Source organism: Gymnoscopelus microlampas, assembly GCF_963454915.1.
Source record: "Gymnoscopelus microlampas genome assembly, chromosome: 4".
Lineage (NCBI taxonomy): Eukaryota > Metazoa > Chordata > Actinopteri > Myctophiformes > Myctophidae > Gymnoscopelus > Gymnoscopelus microlampas.
This window is the reverse complement of record NC_139941.1, coordinates 35,356,259-35,377,388: the sequence shown is the minus strand read 5'-3', so window position 1 is coordinate 35,377,388 and position 21,130 is coordinate 35,356,259. Positions and strand designations below refer to the sequence as shown.

At 40.4% G+C, this 21,130-nt stretch overlaps 1 protein-coding gene across 1 annotated transcript; it reads left to right on the top strand.

Annotated features, from left to right (window-relative positions):
• Positions 1-599: 599 nt before the first annotated feature.
• cds2 (CDP-diacylglycerol synthase (phosphatidate cytidylyltransferase) 2) lies at positions 600-19,227 on the top strand. The gene is made up of 13 exons (XM_084055787.1): positions 600-812; positions 5,202-5,344; positions 5,652-5,748; positions 7,133-7,230; positions 8,458-8,597; positions 10,909-10,967; positions 12,613-12,695; positions 13,173-13,260; positions 14,077-14,145; positions 14,346-14,498; positions 14,841-14,960; positions 15,846-15,949; positions 16,287-19,227. Exons 1-13 carry the CDS (start codon positions 747-749, stop codon positions 16,420-16,422), a joined length of 1,356 nt encoding a protein of 451 aa, XP_083911913.1. The 5' UTR covers positions 600-746; the 3' UTR covers positions 16,423-19,227.
• Positions 19,228-21,130: the final 1,903 nt, after the last annotated feature.

Here is a 21,130-nt window from a genome sequence, read left to right as displayed (position 1 = left end):
ATTAACAACAATAACTATAGGCTAATATTATTATTATTTAAAAAATGATATCATTTTATTCCTCTACCATTTGATGCATGTTTTGTTGGTGTTTCTGACTGCTGGTGTGCTGGAGGATGACATATGCAAAACCATTTCTGTGGTAAATAATGCAATTTGCAAGTGCTAACTGGAAATATGGAAGAAGTTCATGACAACACCTTCTTTGACATTCGGTAACATTTACAATTTGTGGAGGGCCAAGTTCAGGCCTCAGGGTCCATAGAGCTTTGTAATGTTTGAACAGCTTTCTGCTCGCCCCAAAACACAGTCGGCCCAGGGAAAATCCGGCGGTATTCACCTCAATCACCTGGTATTTTGGGGCGAGTCTTCCGGTTACCTTACAAACAGCAGTCGTATCTTCATCATCATCATCATCATTAACATCATCATCATCTACCATTACTATCATTATATATTATTAAATTGCATAACCAGTAGGTTTGTTTGCCAAAATGACCACATCAGAATTTGACTGTCATATGCAAATTATGAGGGAGGAGCTACAGTGCAGAGAGGGGTATGGGATCTGACATGACGTCACAGACAGAGAGTCAACATTGAAGGGGAATCTCAGGCGGAGTGAGAGACTGTTTAGGGGAAAGTGTGTGTGTGACAAGCGGAGACGTGCTATACACACATCTGTGAATCAACAACGAACACAGGACCTTTGCTGTCATCACTGGGTCGGGAGTATAGCTGTTAAGATGACAGAGTTAAGGCACCGTGGTACGACAGACAGCGAGCTACAACAGCAGCAATCCGAGGACAAGGTAACGGACGCTAGCCTTGTCGTTCATCTCATCACCGCTGTTTGACACTGGACAGCGGAGCTCATGTTAGCCAAATAGCTAACGTGTTAGCAGAGCATCCCCTGCGAACAGACACCCACCCTATAACAAAAAAAAAAACATTCTGTGCATTTAACTAACAGATATAATTGTGATACATCATGTAGTGTGAAGTAGATGATATACTAGATGATATAGCAAGGTTAATACTGTTTGTTTTGGTGACGTTTGCTTTCCCCATAAACTCTTAACTCTATGGTCCTCTTAGCTGCTCGTCGTTTGTGCTTATTGGTTGAAACTGATCTATTTTAGGTGTTCTTTTTAAAATAATAATGACGTCTTACGTGTTACTTTGGATCATCATCATAACGGTGCTCGTGTTTGTCAACATTATCCCCAACTCCAGTCAAGGCCAGGAAAGGGGCGTGGCCGACGTGCAATTCATTTTGGGGACATCATTTGACAGCAGCAGCCAAAAATAGAACAACGTGTCGACCAGATATAATAACAATAGAATACGTGAAGCGATTTAAATCCATTGGCTATGCAGACATTTAATTTGAGTGCTATATCATAGGTCTATCTTTCTTAATTAAACGTTTCCATTTAAAAAAGGGGGCAAAAAAGGGCAAACTTCAAGTACACTCGAGCAAGGACTCGCTTAAAAAGCCTTTAATTTGAAGACTGCATTTTTAAAAACAATAAAATGCCACATAAGCCATTACATTTTAGTTAAAGTTAAAGGGTAAGACCACTTTGGTAGAGGTTTGGGTTGTGTAGTTACCTTGCCATTACATAAGACCAACATTTAATTTAAATGTTGGTCTGTCTGAATGTCTTCAGTTGGTTATACCTTTTATGTAACAATTCGCTGACTGCAAATAACATTTAAATAGTACTCTCTTAAAAATGGGTTCTATTTGGCTGATTGCATTTCCTCACACAGGTTGTTGCAAAGTTTAGAGACCTGACCCCATAGGCTATTTCTTAAAAACAACTTTATCTGTAAAGCTAACATGTCTGTACTAAGGGACTAAAAGGGAGGTAAGCGTTCTATAACATATGCCAGAGCCGAGTCATTCATTGTTTTAAAAGTAGTCAATGAAAGTAGTTTGGGAGATTAAACAAGCTTATCAGCCACTGTGGCTTGTGTTAATTGTCTTAAGCATATTATGTTACATGATTGTGATGAGTGTAAACACAGCTATGAACAATTCCCAAGTTAACCTGGCAGGGTCAACAAGCGAGCCCACAGTCATCACCCTGAACACAGGAGAATAGTGCTGCTGAACCTGGGAACTTAATCTCATACTGTACGTGGTCAGTATGAGGTTGGTTAGCGCCTAATCCATCAATCAATCAATGGACAACTCAGAGTCCACAACACATTTTATCTGGAGTTGGTTAGGATTTTATTTTTTAAAGATATTTTTGGGGGCTTTTCTGCCTTTTATTTATAGTACACAGTGGAGATTGACAGGAAACGGCGAGAGACGGGTATTGACCCGCAGCAATGGTCATCGGCATTGGGATTTCGAACCCGTGACACGCTGTCAGGCCATTTTAGAGCCTATATGTGGTATGGGCCTAGACCGCTACCAGCGGGTGCCCCTGGTTTAGATTTTATACTGGGCCTCCCTCCCTTTCTCAGATGAGAAAATAACATAACCCCTGTCTTGAGGATAAACAGAAATAGGTTCTCTACAGCTGCTGGCATCAGTAGGCCTGCACTTTGCTCATGTCAGCCTACTAGACCCATTTTGTTGTGGGCTCTAATAAATATCCTACTTTGTGTGAATATTGTCATGTGTCCTTCCTGAGCCACTTTTCACTGTGCTGACTTAGTTTATCTAAGTATTAAGGGAAAGGATGCATAAAAAGCATGCTGCACTTCAAACAGTGTTTTTAGTATTGACAGACAGTATGGAGTTGTGTCTCCTATCCACTCTCCAAACATTCTGGGACAGACCTCGGCTCCAAATGTTTTTGATTGAGGCTTAATTTGTAGAATTGCTAATGATTCAGTTCCATTTTCCTCAGAATGGTACACTTCCCATACTTGAAGTTTTCTTTTTAAGACAAAGATGAAAGTTGGGAAGGATAAAGTGAAGGGTAAGGCACTGGAGGAAGGCCCTGTGGTGTTTCATCCTAGGCCAGCAGGGGTACATGTGGTTCTGGAGGAAAACATTTTAACCACTGCATATAGAAAGACACATTTGTTCTTCAGGGGAGTTCACAAACAATTCGCTGGACAGAAGTCTTCTGTCAGTAACTGGATTGAGGCAGCTGTGTTGTAGCTGCAGGGTGGAGTTGGACAGAGTATATATACATTTGACTGATGAGTTCCGGGATAATACAGCTAAGAGAACTTAGACTTCTTATCCTGTTCACCCCTTCATTTTCTTTTGTATCTGCTTAATAAGGGACTAGGCTCTGTGCAGTCATTTTAATTGATTTTTTTTTTTTTTTGCACCAACTTAATGCCAATAAACCACTTTTTGGGAGTGGCTATTGTTGAATACGGCTGTCCTAGAATGCTGTCATGTCACCAGTGAATTTAGAATGTCTGCTGTTATCTAGGTGAAAAAATAAATGTTGATATACAGTAAGTGGCAAAAAACATCAGTAAACTCACTTACCTCCCTACATCTGGAAGACTAATATCGGTGACTTACTAATTATGATAGCAATATACTTCAGGAAATAATTCAAGCTGCAGGAAATGTGCAGGCCTACTGTAGACCAGTGGGCCCAGAGCTCAAGCCAGGAAAGACAACATAGGTGATCTTGATTTATAAATAACACATTTCCTGAACTCAGTTAGTGATAAGCACAACAATGGTGTCTCAGCTAGTTTCACACTATTCATTTTGTTCTTGGTTCAGAATCAGGACTTTGTCGAAGCATCTTGCGAGTTGCGACTCCCTGTCAGGTTCTCCTGACCCACTGGTTGCGAGACAGTGAGCTGAACAAAAGAGGACACACTCTGCAATATGTCTTTTCTCAGAGGAAATGTGAAAGGGGCAAGTGGGGGAGGGAGGTGGTGTTTATGTGACAACTTACTGAGGCCTATTTTTAACCCCAGCATCCTGAGTAACGGGATATGGTTTCCATAGAAACTAACAGGCCAGGAGGTTCCATCAGTGTGATGAGAGCGAGACAAAAGAGTGTCTGTATGTGAACTGGTCTTATACATTCTTCATTTTTTAATAGTGTGTCTGTGTGTAGATCTTGGAAGTAGGCAATTGTTCACTGAATTTGTGTGGAGTTCAGTGTCTTGTTAAAGGACTTTTCAACATTGGCTGACACATGTCTGTTGATACCAATAAAGTGTTCAAATGGGGGAAAATGATTGTAACCAGCCCCTGTGTGTGTGTGCGTGCACGCTAATGACACCTGCGTGCACACGCGCAACAGAAGCTGACCATATGTTAGATGAGGTGAGAGGGCTTAGCCTAATATGGTCAACATCAGGGGACAGCGAGCAAAAGGCATTTCCCTCTAACTGTTATGAAACATAGGCTTACAAAAACACATGGAAGAGGGGCCTCCATGTATTTTTGTATGGAGCATACATGCCCCCAAAATATTTAAAATGTACAGTAAATGTCAGAGAGACAGACTGAGAAATGCAGAGAGACAGAGGGACAGACAGACAGAGACCGTTAATTCAAAAATACACTTGGTCAGAAAACAGAAACCCCAAGAGAGTTAAAGACAATCAGAGACGGATGGATATATTATATAGCCTATGATGGCTGCAGAGGTGTGTTGCCACTCTTGTGATGACACTGTCTGGAGTGTCTGCTGCCTGTTACTATGGAGAGGCTGTAGGCAGGCCTGTCGTCATCAGGCCCCCAGAGAACAGAGGGAAGCAGCACATTAACAATATGCCAATGGCACCATGCTTAACCTCCCACACACAAACCTTTTACTGGAGAACATCACATGACAATGCAAATAATATATTTACATTTGAAATATATGGAGTACATATTGCCTGTGAAACACTGAATTGTTTTTAATAAGTGCAATTAAGAAATAAATTATTATTGTTAGTAGGCCTAGTTATTGTCATTAATGTTTCATCAACACTTTGGTTCAGTGGGGAAATTACTAAAATAAACTAAAAGTGAAATTAGAAAGTTAGCAGAAAGTAAGGGAAATAAGTAAATAAAAATAAGTTACTTAATATAACACCTTCTGTGTAACACATCTACAACAAAACAGGCATAATTGATTCTCCTTTCAGTGATGGTGATGGAACTTGTTTGTGCAAAGTTTGTGTTCACTTGAGAGATCAGGATATGAAGATAACAATGACCTCTGTAGCCTGCTGTCTGTCTTACTGTGTCCTTCTGTCTCTGTTAGGGTTCAGAGAATGAATTGAAGGCAGAGAGGGATGGGGCGTCTGACACAGAGTCAAAAGCTGACTCGGGCGTTCCAGAGGTGCCGGTCTCCACTGACGACACCCCTGAGGTTCTAAACAAGGCCCTGTCTGGTCTTTCCTCACGGTACGTTATTTTTTTAATAATTGATTCAGTCAAATAGTTTGATTGCCCCTGCTCCATGACTTCAGAGACTGCAGATCTAAATTAGTTAAACTAAAGGATGGTCTCTGTATCACTAGGCTACAGTGGTTCCCCATTCTCTTACATAAGCCATTTGCTTTAACTTCTTCTGCCTTTTGCTGTGATAATGCTTTTTTTCAAGGTTGTATTGGGCTTTTCCGGGTCCATATTGGTTGTTGTGTGTCACTTTTCAAAGGACATTGAACAGAGCTGTTTGTTTGCGTGCATGTTGTGTTTCCACCCCTTTCAGATGGAAGAACTGGTGGGTGCGAGGAATTCTGACCCTCGCTATGATCTCCTTCTTCTTTCTAATCATCTACATGGGCCCCATGGTGCTCATGATGATTGTAAGTACAGGACTCTAAGGAAACAGCTTTACACAAGAGTCACATGTGCTACTATTTAGGAGTATGTTAACTGTCATACAGTATGATTGTCCTTTTGATGCATTTCATCATTTCATGGAGACAGATGGTTGGATATCTGACTTAAAAAGACAGTGTAGGGGAGGTATAGGTGGAGGAGTTTGCCTAGATTTGATCCTGACCTGCAGGTGTACATTTGTCTCCAGAGGTTAGTACTTAGTAGTTTGTACCCATCTTAACCATCATATCATTGATGGGCACAGTTTTAGTTAACACTGTGTTAAGATTGGCAACAACCCTTTGGGCTATTAACACATTGCCATGCCAAGAACGCATATATGTGTTCTTTCAAATCCATCACTTGCCTGCCAAGAACGCATGTATGCGTTCTGTCCAAAAAAGAAATATTTTGTTGAAGATTCCATAAGAGGGTGCTCTAACACAGCTTAGGAACGATCTCTCGACACTCAGAGAAGGAATAGACGGATGTGACGTCATCCCAAAAAACATCACGTCCGTCCGCCCCAACGTTAGGATTTTTAGAAAAACACTTATATCTCAGATTCTTTTTGTTGTTGTTGATGAAAACCACCAATTTTCAACGAGCCATAGCTCATGGCGGATCGCAGTAGAAATGTTATTATTCCAGTGGATAGACAAGACTCTACCCCACCCCACAGATTTTCTTTTTACATTTGTGTACACAACGTGGCTTCCACGGCTTTTCAAAGATCGTCTATTTAAGGTAATAAATAAACGCTGGCAAGGGGATAAAAAACAATGTTTTAATATCAGGCAGTCAATGTGTTTAAGCAGTAAGCCACAAGAGGCTGTGGTTTAGCGTGGATTTTAGAACGACTTAGAAGCGCATGTCGTCGAGTGGAGTGCCTCAGACCCTCTTAGCTGTTCTAAAATCATGGTAAACCTCACGTGGCTTTGTCTTGGGTAGCCAGATGATCAAAGGTCTCCGCCTACTGATGCATTTGGGGAAATCCAAATTCAATGAATGGCCTTGGAGATAGCTAGTGGTAACAAAGCTACTGTATGCCCATTGCAAAACTAATCCTGATAACATCACTTATCTCACCGATAGTCTTTACATGGACACAGTTTAAGCTGATGATCACTTTTCCTTGTCTGTAGATAGCTCCACTTAAAGGTTGCCTAACTAGGAGCTACAGTCTGTCCAAGTTCAAGATCTCTTGGGAACTCTTTACACATTTTCTTTGCCATTGCTATTTCCAGTGTTGACTGATCTGAACAGGCATTCAGGCTGGATGGCACACCTGTGACATGCTGATCAATGATCCAGGGGGCCTTAACCAATACTCTTATCATAGATGGAGCATGTTGCATCTCTGTACAGGTGCTGTGTGTCCAGATTAAATGCTTCCAAGAAATCATTACTATTGGATACAGCGTGTACCACTCCTACCACCTGCCCTGGTTCAGAACCCTTAGCTGGTGAGCACACACACACACACACACACACACACACACACACACACACACACACACACACACACACACACACACACACACACACACACACACACACGCACATGCACTACAGCATAGGAGTTATTTGATATGTTTTTGATGTTTTAAAGTTTCTCACTTTCACTTTTGTTTTCCTACATTTTATTTTATTGCAGACTTCCTGAGGTTTGTCTGGTGACCTGAATTCAATTTCCTGCTTAAAGATGCCTCTAGATTAGAATAGATGAAATATTATCAGCAACAGCACTGTGAATAATCAGCTGTCTCTCTTATTAAATTAGTAGTGGGTAGTTATATTTCTGTACTGGTGATGAATAGATTTCTAGTGTGATAGTACAGTATTCTTTGATATTCGCTATGTTGTGAGTCTGACAAACCAGAGAGTAAACATAAAACTATATGAAATGGATTGTGATCCGGTATATTATAATATTTAACTTGTATTGTAAGTTTGGTAAGTGCACACCATCATTTTCTGAAACATGTTCACACATTCATACTGTTAATACATATTCCCACTATGGTGCTGCCCTGTACAGCCTCAGTCCTCTACTGCTGGTGGATAAGCTTATTTCACACAAGATTTTAACCTTTATTTACACTTCTAAACAAACCTTAATCTCATTATTATTTATTTCTGTTATAAATTTGTATTTGTATTTTTATAAGAGACAAAAAAGGGATACAAACCCTGCACCCCCAACACCAACCACCACAAAATGGATGAAATAGATCATAAATATGAGAATAATACCACAATAATCACAATATAATAATTCAAATAAACGTAATCAAACAAGGACAAAGTTAACCAAAAAAACAAATAATCAAATAAAAATAATCAATCAATCTCATTATTCTTTATTGAATGAATGAATTTGAAACAACCGATGTAATTCCTCATACCCATCTTCCCACCAAAACATGGTAATAATTTAAATATGGTTCCTTCACTGGTAACCACTCTAAACATCTTGTGGTAGATCTCTGTTAAGATGTCTGGCATGCCTTTCCATCACGCACAAAATTGCACCTGGTTTTTCAGCAGGCATAGCGAATGTGTGCACAGTAAAATCCTCAGTGTTACTTTAAGTTTGATAGTTAGAAATTGAAAAAGTTACACAGTAGAGGATTTTACTGTTAAATGTGGAGCTATGTTATCTTATTACCCCCCCCCCCCCTCCTTCGTAGGTACTTCCTGCTGTGTGTGAACTACTTCTTCTATGGTGAGACGGTGACCGACTACTTCTTCACTTTGGTTCAGAGGGAGGAACCACTGCGCATCCTCAGCAAATACCACCGCTTCATCTCCTTCGCCCTCTACCTCACAGGTACATTCACATACTGTACGTACAGTACATGCATGCACACATTTGAACAAAATGGCCCACAATGTCCTCCAGGTGATGCACACACACACACACACACACACACACACACACACACACACACACACACACACACACACACACACACACACACACACACACACACACACACACACACACACACACACACACACACACACACACACACACACACACACACAGCAGGGGTTGACACTAACGGCTGCCAGACTGCCTGGGGCAGGTAAATAAAACCTACATTTAAATAAAAATAAAAAATCACGCGCACTTGCCCGGTCGGGCAACCGACCGGGCAAGTGCGCATTTGAGTGAGGATGCAACCATCTTTATTTCGCTATAAACAGAACACGAGATAGCTGTCTAAACACATGAACGTGGCTAGAGCACTCTGCCCCCCCTTCTCTATCTCTCTCTCTCTCCTTCCCGCCCACGCGGACACACACTGTGTGTAACACACACACGCTCTACTACGTGCAGTGGCTCTTATGAGCTCCGGAGAAACTGCAAACTCACAAAGTGTTGTTTCAATTTCACACTACTATTAACTCTACTATGGGCAGGCGTATGTGTGAGATGCATGCAGCCGTGCTGGCTGCATGCATCCCACCCACGATTTAACACCTGCAGACTTTTGTCGCATGTGCTGCAGTTCCCTAGTCCCTGACTGACGTGTGAAAATACAAGAATGCAGCAAGCAGCTTATAAAGCCTTCCTTATGTCAGATACAAAACAGCAGTGCCATCCCAGTACCTACTGACGTTTGTTTATTGAACGGTCAAAGCTTGAGAAAGTGTGAGAACTATTGATTTTAGAAGGCATTTGTGCAATCGGCCACATTTTATATGTTCCAGTTCTTGTACAACAGTAATTCAGGCAATAAGTGTTGCAGACTGACTGTTTATACCAAACAGGATGTGGTGTGAACATTTACCAACTCAGTTTCCAGCTCAACAGAAACCTGTCTCTTATACTGCACTTTAGATCTTCCCTTAAAAGGGCGTTGCATCCATACCTTTTATATCACATTTTAGGTACTAGTAAAAATCAAATGCAGAGTGACTTGGAATGAGTGGGCAGGGAAGGGTTCATTGTTTGTTGTGTGCTCTTGCATAGGACAGTACTCTGATTTTACTGGACAGTGAAATTCATGAAGTATTTATTTTTAATCCTTTTTTTTCCCATTCCTAAATCCTAAAACCATGGCATTATATCCTTAATTATAAACCTTAATTTTGTGGTTCCCAGCAACATCTCTTAATGAGTGTTCAGGCCTTCTCATCATTTCACTGTGCTGTATTTGACACAACATGGACTAAGTATCCCCTGGTGAAATATGTGTAGCATCTCACACACCCTGGCAAAGAGATGCCCTCACACCCACGCGGCCCTCACGCCTACGTTGCACCACCGATCCGATCAATATATCTGAGTCATAGTGTCGGGGGCTTTGTCAGAGTACCTCTTGTACCCATCTGTCTGTGTCCCTTTTTTACTGGATATCCGAACTACTCGACGGCAGGCATCGCACTCCCTCGAGTCCTTGTTACTGCCTGTTTCTGTCTGTGTCCCTTTTTATGCCCATATGGAGTTACTGCGCGCGCCGAGTTTGAAGTCGGTCGGGCCCATATATGCACATGACCATATAGGCATAGACTCTGTGCCATAGAGGTTGGATCTGTCGCTCTGGACAACCGGATATCTGGATCCATGTCCCTTTTACGCCTGTATATGGAGATTGTTGAAGTCATCAGTATATGCCAATATATGAGTATGCCCCCTTTTGTGCCCATATATGGAGCTGACTGATTTGACACTTTGAAATTAGACAACACACTCCATATTTGGGCGTAGCTGCATTGGGAACTCTTATATGGTTATGGCTGAGTCAAAGTGACATGAGCGTGACTACGTGGTCCACCGGCCTGCCTGCCCTTAGCCAATTTTAATATAATAATATAAGTTTCAGTTTCCCTTCCTAATGGTCAATGGATTATTTTCATTCAATAAAAGCAGTTTCACTGTCCATGATTTCTCCATACTGTGTACATACAGTATCCCAGTCTCAGGCCTCACGTCTGAAATGAATGGCTTCACCAGCCCTGCAGCTACAGTATTAACTCTGGGTTATCTCTTTATATGGGCCGATCTAATTTTAGCACAGAGTACAGCAAAAGGGATCCGGGATTTATCACTCAATTAATCTTCATTTTTACAGGCAGTACATTTCTGATTCCGTAACAGACCTCCTCACGCACTGTCGGCCTTTGTGTTGTAGGTTTCTGCATGTTTGTGCTGAGTCTGGTGAAGAAGCACTACCGTCTGCAGTTCTATATGGTGAGTGTTTCCTCTGCCTCCTCCCAGACCCCCTGCCTGGAGGCTGCTGGATTATCCATGAGGCATGTTAACATACAGGCCTCCAAAAAACTAGGCCAGAGATGGTATACAGTAATAATCTATAGTAGGGATCACGTTTGTTTTGACCCCGATCCGATTCAGATCCAATGCAACAAAATAACTCCAAGTCTAAGCGGTAGCAGTGACGTTGTTAGGTTTTCGATGTAGTTAATGGGTCCCCAGGACTTCTATGAGTCCTAATAAAATAACATTTTCCCATTTAGACAGTATGGCAATATTGGCTGCCTTTCATAGTTTTTGAGGCAAAAAACAAACCATGAGGAGTGTGACTTGTGTGAGTCAGACTTCTCTTGCCTGCTGCAGCCTGTCCTGTACAGAGCCAGGCAGCCACTGCCAGCGTCTGACGTATGTACACACAGACGTAGCATGGACTGGACACAGACTTTATTTGAAGTGGAGCATGTGGATGTAATTATACATGCAGAGTATAATTACATCCTCATAGATGCGCAGATGACAGACACGCAGCTAAAAATATCACATATTTCCGATCAATTAAAAATAACGTGATCGGGCCCGATTTCCAATCATGTGATCGGATCGCAACAACAGTCCAGATCTGTCCGAGCCGAAGGAGTGAATGCTGACTGTTGTGCAAGCAGGACATCGTCCTGAAACTGGTAAAATACTCAAACGCTTTATATCTGTGGCCGAGCTAATACATTTTTGTACAACCAGACGCTAGAGTAGAGAGATCATAGCATAAATACGTTTACACGTCAATTAATAACTTTGCTGTTGCTCAATTGGCAGGGGGCTATGGATAGGCAGGCCTGTATATTGTCTAAATTGGAGCGTAGCATTGACAGGAAAATGGCTCCTAAAGCAGATCTGTTCCCGATGTCGGCTTATGAAGAGTGTGCTGTCCATGACCAGTTTAAAAGACTAAAACACAGTGTCTCAGCTTAGGGTTATAGACAATGTGGAGGGGGTTCCATTAGAACAGGATAATTATTTGATTCTTTACGGTTAGAGGAAGAGTGGTTAGACCAGGAAAGGGAGCCCCAGCAACAGAAGGAGGAAGCTGAGATAAGCGTGGCGAGGTCCATGCGAGTGGGAAGCTGTGGCTGTCATACAAGACATGCCGGTCACTTAGTCAGCACAGCTGGAGGTTGAGGCTATTGAGGTTTCGCTAGAGGATTAAAGTGTTGGTGGGCAGTGTAGCTGAGGTCAGCAGGGAACTAGAAGCTGCAGTGTGTCAGGAGGTTGTGGGGCCTCTTAGAGCGAGGTTGAGGTCACTAGAGAGGCGGTTACAGTACAACTACTGTTGTGCTGGTGGCAGTGCTGACAGCAGGTATTGCCACCGCCAAAAAGAACTGTCCAAGATGGTCCCCTGGGTGTGTGTGTGGGGGGGGGGCAGTGAGTCTTTCACACACGGTGCTCATCTGTGCTGCTAACTCGTCAATGCTAGCTCTTCGTAGAGTGGATGGGATTAGTTAGGATGGCTTCCAGTAGTTGAATTAAAAGTGACACAAACCATTCAAGCTGTATATGGCACTTGGTCAACTGTAGTCTGCTCCAACTGTATTCTGCTACTGATCATTTCTGTCATTGTCTTCCTCAGTTTGGTTGGACTCATGTGACTCTGCTCATTGTGGTGACCCAGTCTCATCTCATCATCCACAACCTATTTGAGGGAATGATCTGGTAAGAAATATGACTCCCTATCGCCAAAAATAGCAGATATACAAGCTCATAGCGCAGCACCGAGTGCCGCGCTACGAGCTTGTAGATCTGCTATTTTTGAAAAATCGTGAAAATGTGTGCAAATCTTTGAATATATATGTATTTAAAGCGAACATTTGTAACTCAAATCTTTGCTTCTGGGGGTCCCTGGAACAAATTATTTTGATGGGGGTCCGCGGCCAAATACATATCATTTTGGGGGTCCTTGACATGAAAATGATTGAGCACCACTGATATAGAAACATACGTTTTTCAGAATACTGTTGAGATTTAGGAGACATGTAGAATCGGCTTCAGGTCTCAATGGGTTAAAGTAAATTATATGAGGGCGTCTCTATGTTTCTGCAACAAGCGAGCCCTGTAATTGACATATTGCTTGCAAGATAATATAATTAATTTGTGTAATACTCTCTTCCACCATGAAAATGTTTCATGCAGGTTCATCGTTCCCATATCCTGTGTGATCTGCAATGACATCATGGCCTACATGTTTGGCTTCTTCTTTGGTCGCACCCCACTCATCAAGGTTGGTTGAATAAAGCAGTGATTCTCAACCTTTTCTTTTCCCAATGACCCCCAGTTTGATATGCATTAGGCCACAGACCCTTTTGATACAAATTCTATCTCTGGGACCCAAATCTACAGTTCACTGTATAACCCTCAGTGTTAATTGATGTATGAGTGTATACTGTGTACACAAATGGAACCAAATGGACCTGTACTGGTCCATCATTTGGTTCTATTTGTACACTTAGATTTACATGCCCATAAGGGTCGTTTTAGATTCTAACTATGGAATAATTTAACTGCGGACACCCTGGAATCCCCTCAAGGATCCCACGTTGAGAAGTGCAAGAAAGAACTGTCATCTCAGGTTCAGTGCACTTGGATCCGGAAATGTTATCAGTTGATTGCCATATCATTTGCTGTTAAATACACAACCATGTTTTCGTGTTATTAAATGGTACTAGACATACTGTATTATATTTAACATGCACACCCTGTGGAATTCACAGATTATCTGTGAATTCAATCGCTAAATACACCTCAAAACATGTGAACAGGTTTTTGCTGTTAGATACATAGTTATACAGAATACACAATGTTGTTGTTCTGCTGTAATTTAGATTCTGTTCTCAGATTGACATCTTTCATATAGCTATTTGTTATAACTTTTTACAAAGATATTATCGATCTCACTGTCATTTTATCATTGTATTTTATTTTTGTGCTTTAATTAATGCTTTACCATTTTTCTTTAAAGTTGTCCAGCTCTGCAGGTAATGTGCAACATAACTGCAGTGAAACCTAACCAGGTGTTAATCTTCTGTGTCCTCTGCAGCTATCACCTAAGAAGACATGGGAGGGCTTCATTGGTGGTTTCTTCGCCACCGTTGTGTTTGGAATCTTGGTAAGAAGGGAAATGACTACACCACCACCGTTACTGGAGATATTGTCTCTTTCTATGACATTATCAATTTGTATTTCATAGGGTGTGTTTTATTATTATTGTTAGCTGTTTTTGTGATAATGCTGGGGACTATACTGTGGCATTGCTTCTTACAATCTCTGGAGAGGCTGTTGAGAGTAACTCCTATGTTTGTGCCCTAGTTATCCTACGTGATGGCAGGCTGGCGGTATTTTGTGTGTCCGGTGGAGTTCAACAATGACTCCAACAGTTTCCAGGTGGACTGTGAGCCTTCAGAGCTCTTCCAGCTGCAGGACTACACTCTGCCTAGCGTCCTGGTGTCTGCCACTGGATGGGTGAGTTTACAGTTTCGTTATCTTTCAGAATCAGAATTTATGTATTGGCCAGGTAGGTTTGCACATACAGGTGATGTATTAGCTGAAAAATCTAGTACACATCAAATAATGGACAGTTAATGCCATTTTTAGTTGTGTTGTCCTTGTCTCTTTTAGTGTATTTATTGTATCTTACCTGATTTAAAAATGTCTTTCTACTGTAAAGCCCAAGGCAATTTCCCGGGCGTGAGCAGCAAAGTTATTTAGATTTGAAATGTTTTAAGAGCCCTTGCTCAGGATTCAAGCATATGTGGGTGAATATATCCTTTGGGTTAATGCTTCACTCCTTCTCCCCCTCCCCAGAACACAGTACGTCTGTACCCATTTCAGATCCACAGCATCGCCCTGTCTGCCTTTGCCTCCATCATGGGACCCTTTGGTGGTTTCTTCGCCAGTGGCTTCAAAAGAGCCTTCAAGATCAAGGTAGATGTTAACTCTTTTAACGCCATCGACGCGTTTTCAAGTCAAATGCTACTTAACCCACCCATGCCATCGACGCGCTGATATCTTTTTCATTGTTTAATCTGTGATTGCGCTGTTTGGTGTATTTTTCACCATCAGTTTCTGTTTTTGTTTTTTTCACACTCACCCGGATCCGGAGTCATGACGCAGATTCCGTTTCCGGTTCTTGGAAGGCCTTTATAGGCATTTTAGGCCAGAATAGGGAAAAACACGTTTTTTCACACAATATAAAAAACGAACGGAGAGCTCCAGTTCTATTTTCTTTAGTCTGGATGACGAACAGTTATCGTCGTCGTGTATACCAACGATCTGAAACCCGTTCGGCGAGCGGCGAAAACGTCATATCTGGATATGACGTTTGGACTGTTTGAGCCTGTTTGGGGGGGGTCGAGCGAGTGAGTGAGTGAGCGCAGGTCGATATGCTGCTCTCTGCTGGTCGATCTGTCGTGTGTGTTTAAAACCGCAGCCAGACAAACGATTTGAATGTAAATAACAAAATAACAACAACAAAAAAACACGAAAATCGCTGGCACTGGGGGAGTACTTTATGAAAATACTCTGGCAGTCAAAGAGTGAAGGAGGGCAGCACATGTAATATTTTCGTGATCTTTTGTTTTGTACAATATATTCAGCATTACTGAATCATTTCATTTAGGACGCTGATTTGATACTGTCAATATGAATTATAGGAATACAAAAAGTGCACACAATAAATGTCATTTTCGCAATGCTAAATGCATTTTTAGGTTCATTGCATCTGGTAATATCTGCCAAGCTTGACTGTATTAATGATGTGTACACCAGGTCACCATGGTAATCATTTTTTATGCCCTTTGACCTTTACAGGATTTTGCCAACACGATCCCCGGTCATGGTGGGATCATGGACCGATTTGACTGCCAGTACCTCATGGCCACTTTTGTAAATGTGTACATTGCCAGTTTTATCAGGTATATAACTCCAAACCAAGGTTTTTTTTTTTGTGTACAGGTACATAAGAGTATAATGTTATCAAACATACAGTATATACAACAAGGTAAAGAATTATAATAATTAAGCAAGATAACGTTATTTTTAAAAAAAAAGAATAAGATGAAAATGATGGGCACAATTATTGTTGTATAACATCACAACACGAATTTACATCGATCAATTGTGTCCTCAGCATAAAAAATAAAACGGGTTAAATACAGTCTTGCCCTGGATAATGTAACCATCTACCATATGACCACTAGCAAGAAGTAGGTCTACTCTTTACAACACGTATATGTTTGTCCTCCCTTCTAGGGGTCCAAACCCTGCTAAAGTTATCCAGCAGCTCCTGGCCTTGCGTCCAGATCAACAGCTCTACATCTTCAACTCCCTCAAAACACACCTGACTGAGAAAGGCATGCTGCCAATGCTGGAGGAAGCTGCTGCTTAGAGCCCCATACACTGACACCCCCAGGAGCTCACCTCTGCTGGGGGGGAGGTTTGGGTATCCCTGCGGTGTTGGTGTGTGCAAGAACACATCCAAGAGAAAAAAAGAAAAGAAAAATCTAAACAAGCCTTGGGTCATTCCATTTCGGTTATGTGTGTGTGAGAGATAAGAATGTGTGAGTGTACGTACTGTAAGTGTGTGTGTGTGTGTGTGTGTGTGTCTATGCGTACATAGGGCATAAAGTATGTTTGTTACATCAGTATTTTCAGGTTGAGTTAGTGAATTACTGTATTGTTACATTGTTTCCTCCATCTGCCACAGTATAGCTACACAATGATGCCACTTTATCTGTTGAACAAAATGTTTGTCAACTGTGGGATATCCTCTATACAGCTATTGTATTTTGTGTGAATATTTTATGGTACATATTCTATTTTGTATTTTTGGTTTTAATGCACTGCTACTAAAACATTACTCACACTGTATTTCCCCTACTCTCCCCTCAACTCTTTCTGTTTTAATTTTCTTTATTGTGATTGATTCTATTTATGATGCGGTGGTCAGAGTTTTACATTTGGTATATTCTAATCTATCCTGATGTTGTATTGTGAGAAATTCACAATTGTCATCTATCATTGACCATATTAACTTGGTCATACTTGGGGGTGGGATCCGGGGGGGTCCCCCCCCCCCCCAACCCCAACCAGAGTATGACGTAAGAGCAGTCGTGTGAATATGGTCAATTGTATAACCACAACTACTGTTGTCTGTGTCTTAGTTTTTCATTGTTTGCCATAATACTTTTTCATTTGTCATTCAGCGGCATGTCAGAACACTCAGCCAAGTCATGGATGTGGTACAGTATAATACGACAGGTAGTTTAAGCCAAGCAAATTGGTTCAAAGATGGGTTTCAGCCATGCTAGTTGGTGATCCTCCTTTTGTTTTATGCATGTACTGTATACTATGTTGCAGAAGAGTTTGCAGACAGCCGTCTAGCCGTGAGCACACATACAGTACCTTGTCTAAAAGCCATAACACCCCAGATGATGTGCTTTACTGAGATTATGGGTGCTAGGATGCTACTATTGCATCAGTTTCATGCCCATAATTATGCTGAAGAACCGCCTCTTAATTATTACTGCTAAAGTTACAGTAAGATATGGACAGCAATTATTTTTTTGTGCGGAGCAGTGGTATTTGACAAGAGGGATGTGAGGGCAAATGCAGGTCATATAAGGAGTTTACTGATACACTATAACTTGATGTGGCCAATTACATTATTGCCAATAGGTCATTTCTTTGTCAGTACACTGATTGTTGAAAATGCTAGAGCCCTATTACTGAAATTGTCTTGAATAATTTTTTTCCCTCCTCCATAGTCCTATCAACATAATTTACTAATTTTGTCCACTCAGTGTGGATGTCTGTTGAATGATGACTGCTATTATAGTATAGAAGCAACATCAGAATTAGTCTGATGTACCTCACAGTTTCCGTTCAATGGTCTGTTGCCTATATTAAGCGGACAGGCCTTTATTGATTGTTACAGTTGTGTTTAGCAATGTTATGGTGAAGGGATAATTGTGATAATATAATTATGTGGTGTTGGAAAGGGCTAATATAACAAGAATATTCCAAAAGAAATGCACAATTGATTTCCTCATAAAACAAAGTGATCAAAAGCTTTAGCCGCCTTTGCAAGAATCATTTTGAGGCTTTTTGATAGTGTGTCTAATACATTATGTATTGTTTAAGTTGGAAGAATGATGGTTTCTACACTACCAAGTCTACTAAACCTATTCAACTGTAGCTTTATTATTCCCAGAGTAGAGACGGCTCCATTGGACAAGATCTACCTAGATTTTGTGTATAGTTTGAACTTTTGTTTGCGAATGTTCTTATCAGTTCAACAATGCACCTATATGTGAGAAAGAAAACCTAAACCTGTAATGGGAGATGCCTCCATAGTAACTTCAAAGACCTGCCTGCATTCATGCCTTTCCTTTCACATAACAGTAAGCTTTCCCCAAAGGTTCTCAGCCAGCTATACAATTTTAAGATACAATTTGATACTGTAGCCTGCCATTTTCCATGGTCAGAGATTTCGAAAGGTTAAGTGCTTATATGAAATGTTCTGCTGTTGGCAGATGTATTTTTTGTGCCATTGTGAGATCAAAGGCATTTTGTGGTCAGTCATAAATGGTGAAACTAAAACAAGTGTTATGTTCCTTTCTCATGGGTTTCAAACATTGTACAAAGGCAGTAACCGTTCCTACAATTTAATTTAGGCTACTGGTAGCTCTGTTTATGACCCAGGGATATATGCCCAGTATTGTCGGTTTAAATCTGACATACTGTAAGTCTTTTGTGATCCCCATTTTTATCCATTCAGTTTTGACGGACGGTCTTATTCATATTCTCATATCCCACCCCTCATTCTTCAACTAGACACATTTGAGTTCTAGTCTTGATTACTGAAATTAATTAATTCATTTTCGGAAGCAGAACTAGCTGATTCATTACTTTGGTAGCAACCCACAATATGCTTGGCTTTCGTGAAATATAGACCACTCAAATCATTCAACTTCAAGTTATTCAATTAGAACATCTACATGTCCATAATATTACTCTGACAAATGATGTCATGTTACAGTTGCACCGAGAGCTTCAGTTTGTGTTGACAACCAACCCTGTTCTTAACCTTATTAAGTTATACTTTGAATTTACTGTATTCAAATGAATCATTTCAGAAGTTGTTAAAATGTGAATTTAATATTTTTAGAAATATGTTGTATTTTTAGGCTATTTTATAGAGATTTCAAAGTATATTTAAAGTGTGTGTGTGTGTGTGTGTGTGTGTGTGTGTGTGCGCGCGCGCACACACACACACACACACACACACACACACACACACACACACACACACACACACACACACACACACACACACACACACACACACACACACACACATACATATATATTGTACACACACATATATATATATATATATATATATATATATATATATATATATATATATATATATATATATATATATAGGAGTAAGGATTATGACATCATTTCTCTTTCCTTGCTGTGATCTTTTGTGCACTTGGGTGACTTCTATGATATTCGCTGTTAGAAGCCGTTCATATAGGCCTACGTGTTCTCTGTCTTTGTACTGCTAAGTGCTAAAGTGCAAGTCAAAGCAAAACAGTTTCATGACAGTCCAGCCCTATAAACATTGATGGTTATTAAGTTATCCACTGCCAGTTGTGAGTCAGTATCATGGACAACCACAAGAAGGAGCTAAAGCTGTTCCAACATTTTCAGTCGTTTCCAATGGTTGTCTCTGCCAATGTTGCACTTTAGCAGTGAGATACCTTTATCACTGCTGTTTGATACATTCCATTCCCCTTAGGTTGTGAGGAAACTAAGATAACTTTTTAATACTGACCTCATTCCAGTAGAATGTTATGTATATAAACTTTGGGAAAGTATATTTCACAACTGTAATGTTTAAGTACTTGAACATCTCTCTTAAGCTACATATAGCCCAGTGTACTTTTAACAATACAAATCAATCAATCAAACAAACTTAATTGCCACATCACACAGTTGCACAGGTTTATATAAATCAGCTTTACAGTATATTGTTTTGCAATTACATTCTGCAAAAGAGATTTTCTTGATGTATCAACATAGAATTACTGTGTCCTAATACTGGTTAATACACTAGAACATAGTTATTGTCGAGCTAATGGTGTTCACAATGCTGACCCAGTCTGAAATTTGTGTACAATTTGTCCACAGGACCAGAGTTTAGAATGGATGTAAGTACAGTACTTAAACAAGAAGATAGCATACAATGGACAGGCTGATCTCTATCAATAACCGATGAATGATGAAAACGCTGTCTCTTGATCGATGGAAACCTGTTTCACACAGCCACTCAAAAACACTGTGCTATTTGTTTTGAAACCTCAGTTAAAGTAAGAATTTCTATGGAATGTAATGGGAGGGGTGCTATACTGTATGCTTCCCTTTGTGGACCCTTTTGTTTTGTCAGATATTGTCTTATACAAGAACTTGATGTTATATATTATTTAGATTGATTATTCTTCTCTATTTGATTGTCCAGTGTGTTAAGTTGTGCATTTGTCCAGAGAAACATTGTAACTGTTTCGATGCTGAAATGTGCTTTGCCAATGTTTGATGAAAATAAATAGGAAAAATGATGTGGTTTGTGTGACTGTGTTTTCTTCCCCCTTGTTCTTCCCCATTTTGTCATTGTTGTGTGCCGTTATCAAAATTGGCTTTGTAAGTACTATGGTATTTTTAAAATCAGCACATGACCATGTACTGTATGGTTAGCAACTGCCTGTAGTGCTGTATCACAATATGTGACTTAGCTCTCCTTGAAAGCAGGCAGGTACACATTCACAGTGGTGGAAAAGTGCTCAAATGGTTTACTTAAGTAAAAGTATCAATACTGAAATGTAGAAATACTCCGTTACAAGTAAAAGTCCGGAATTAAAAATGTACTTGAGTAAAAGTATAAAAGTAGTAACTAAAGTTTTCAAATAATTGTAGTGGAGTAAAAGAACAATATTTTCCTCTGAGATGTAGAGTAGAAGTAAAAGTATAGAAAATTGGAAATACTCCAGTAAAGTAAAAAAAAATACAGTAAGTAAGTACAGTACTTG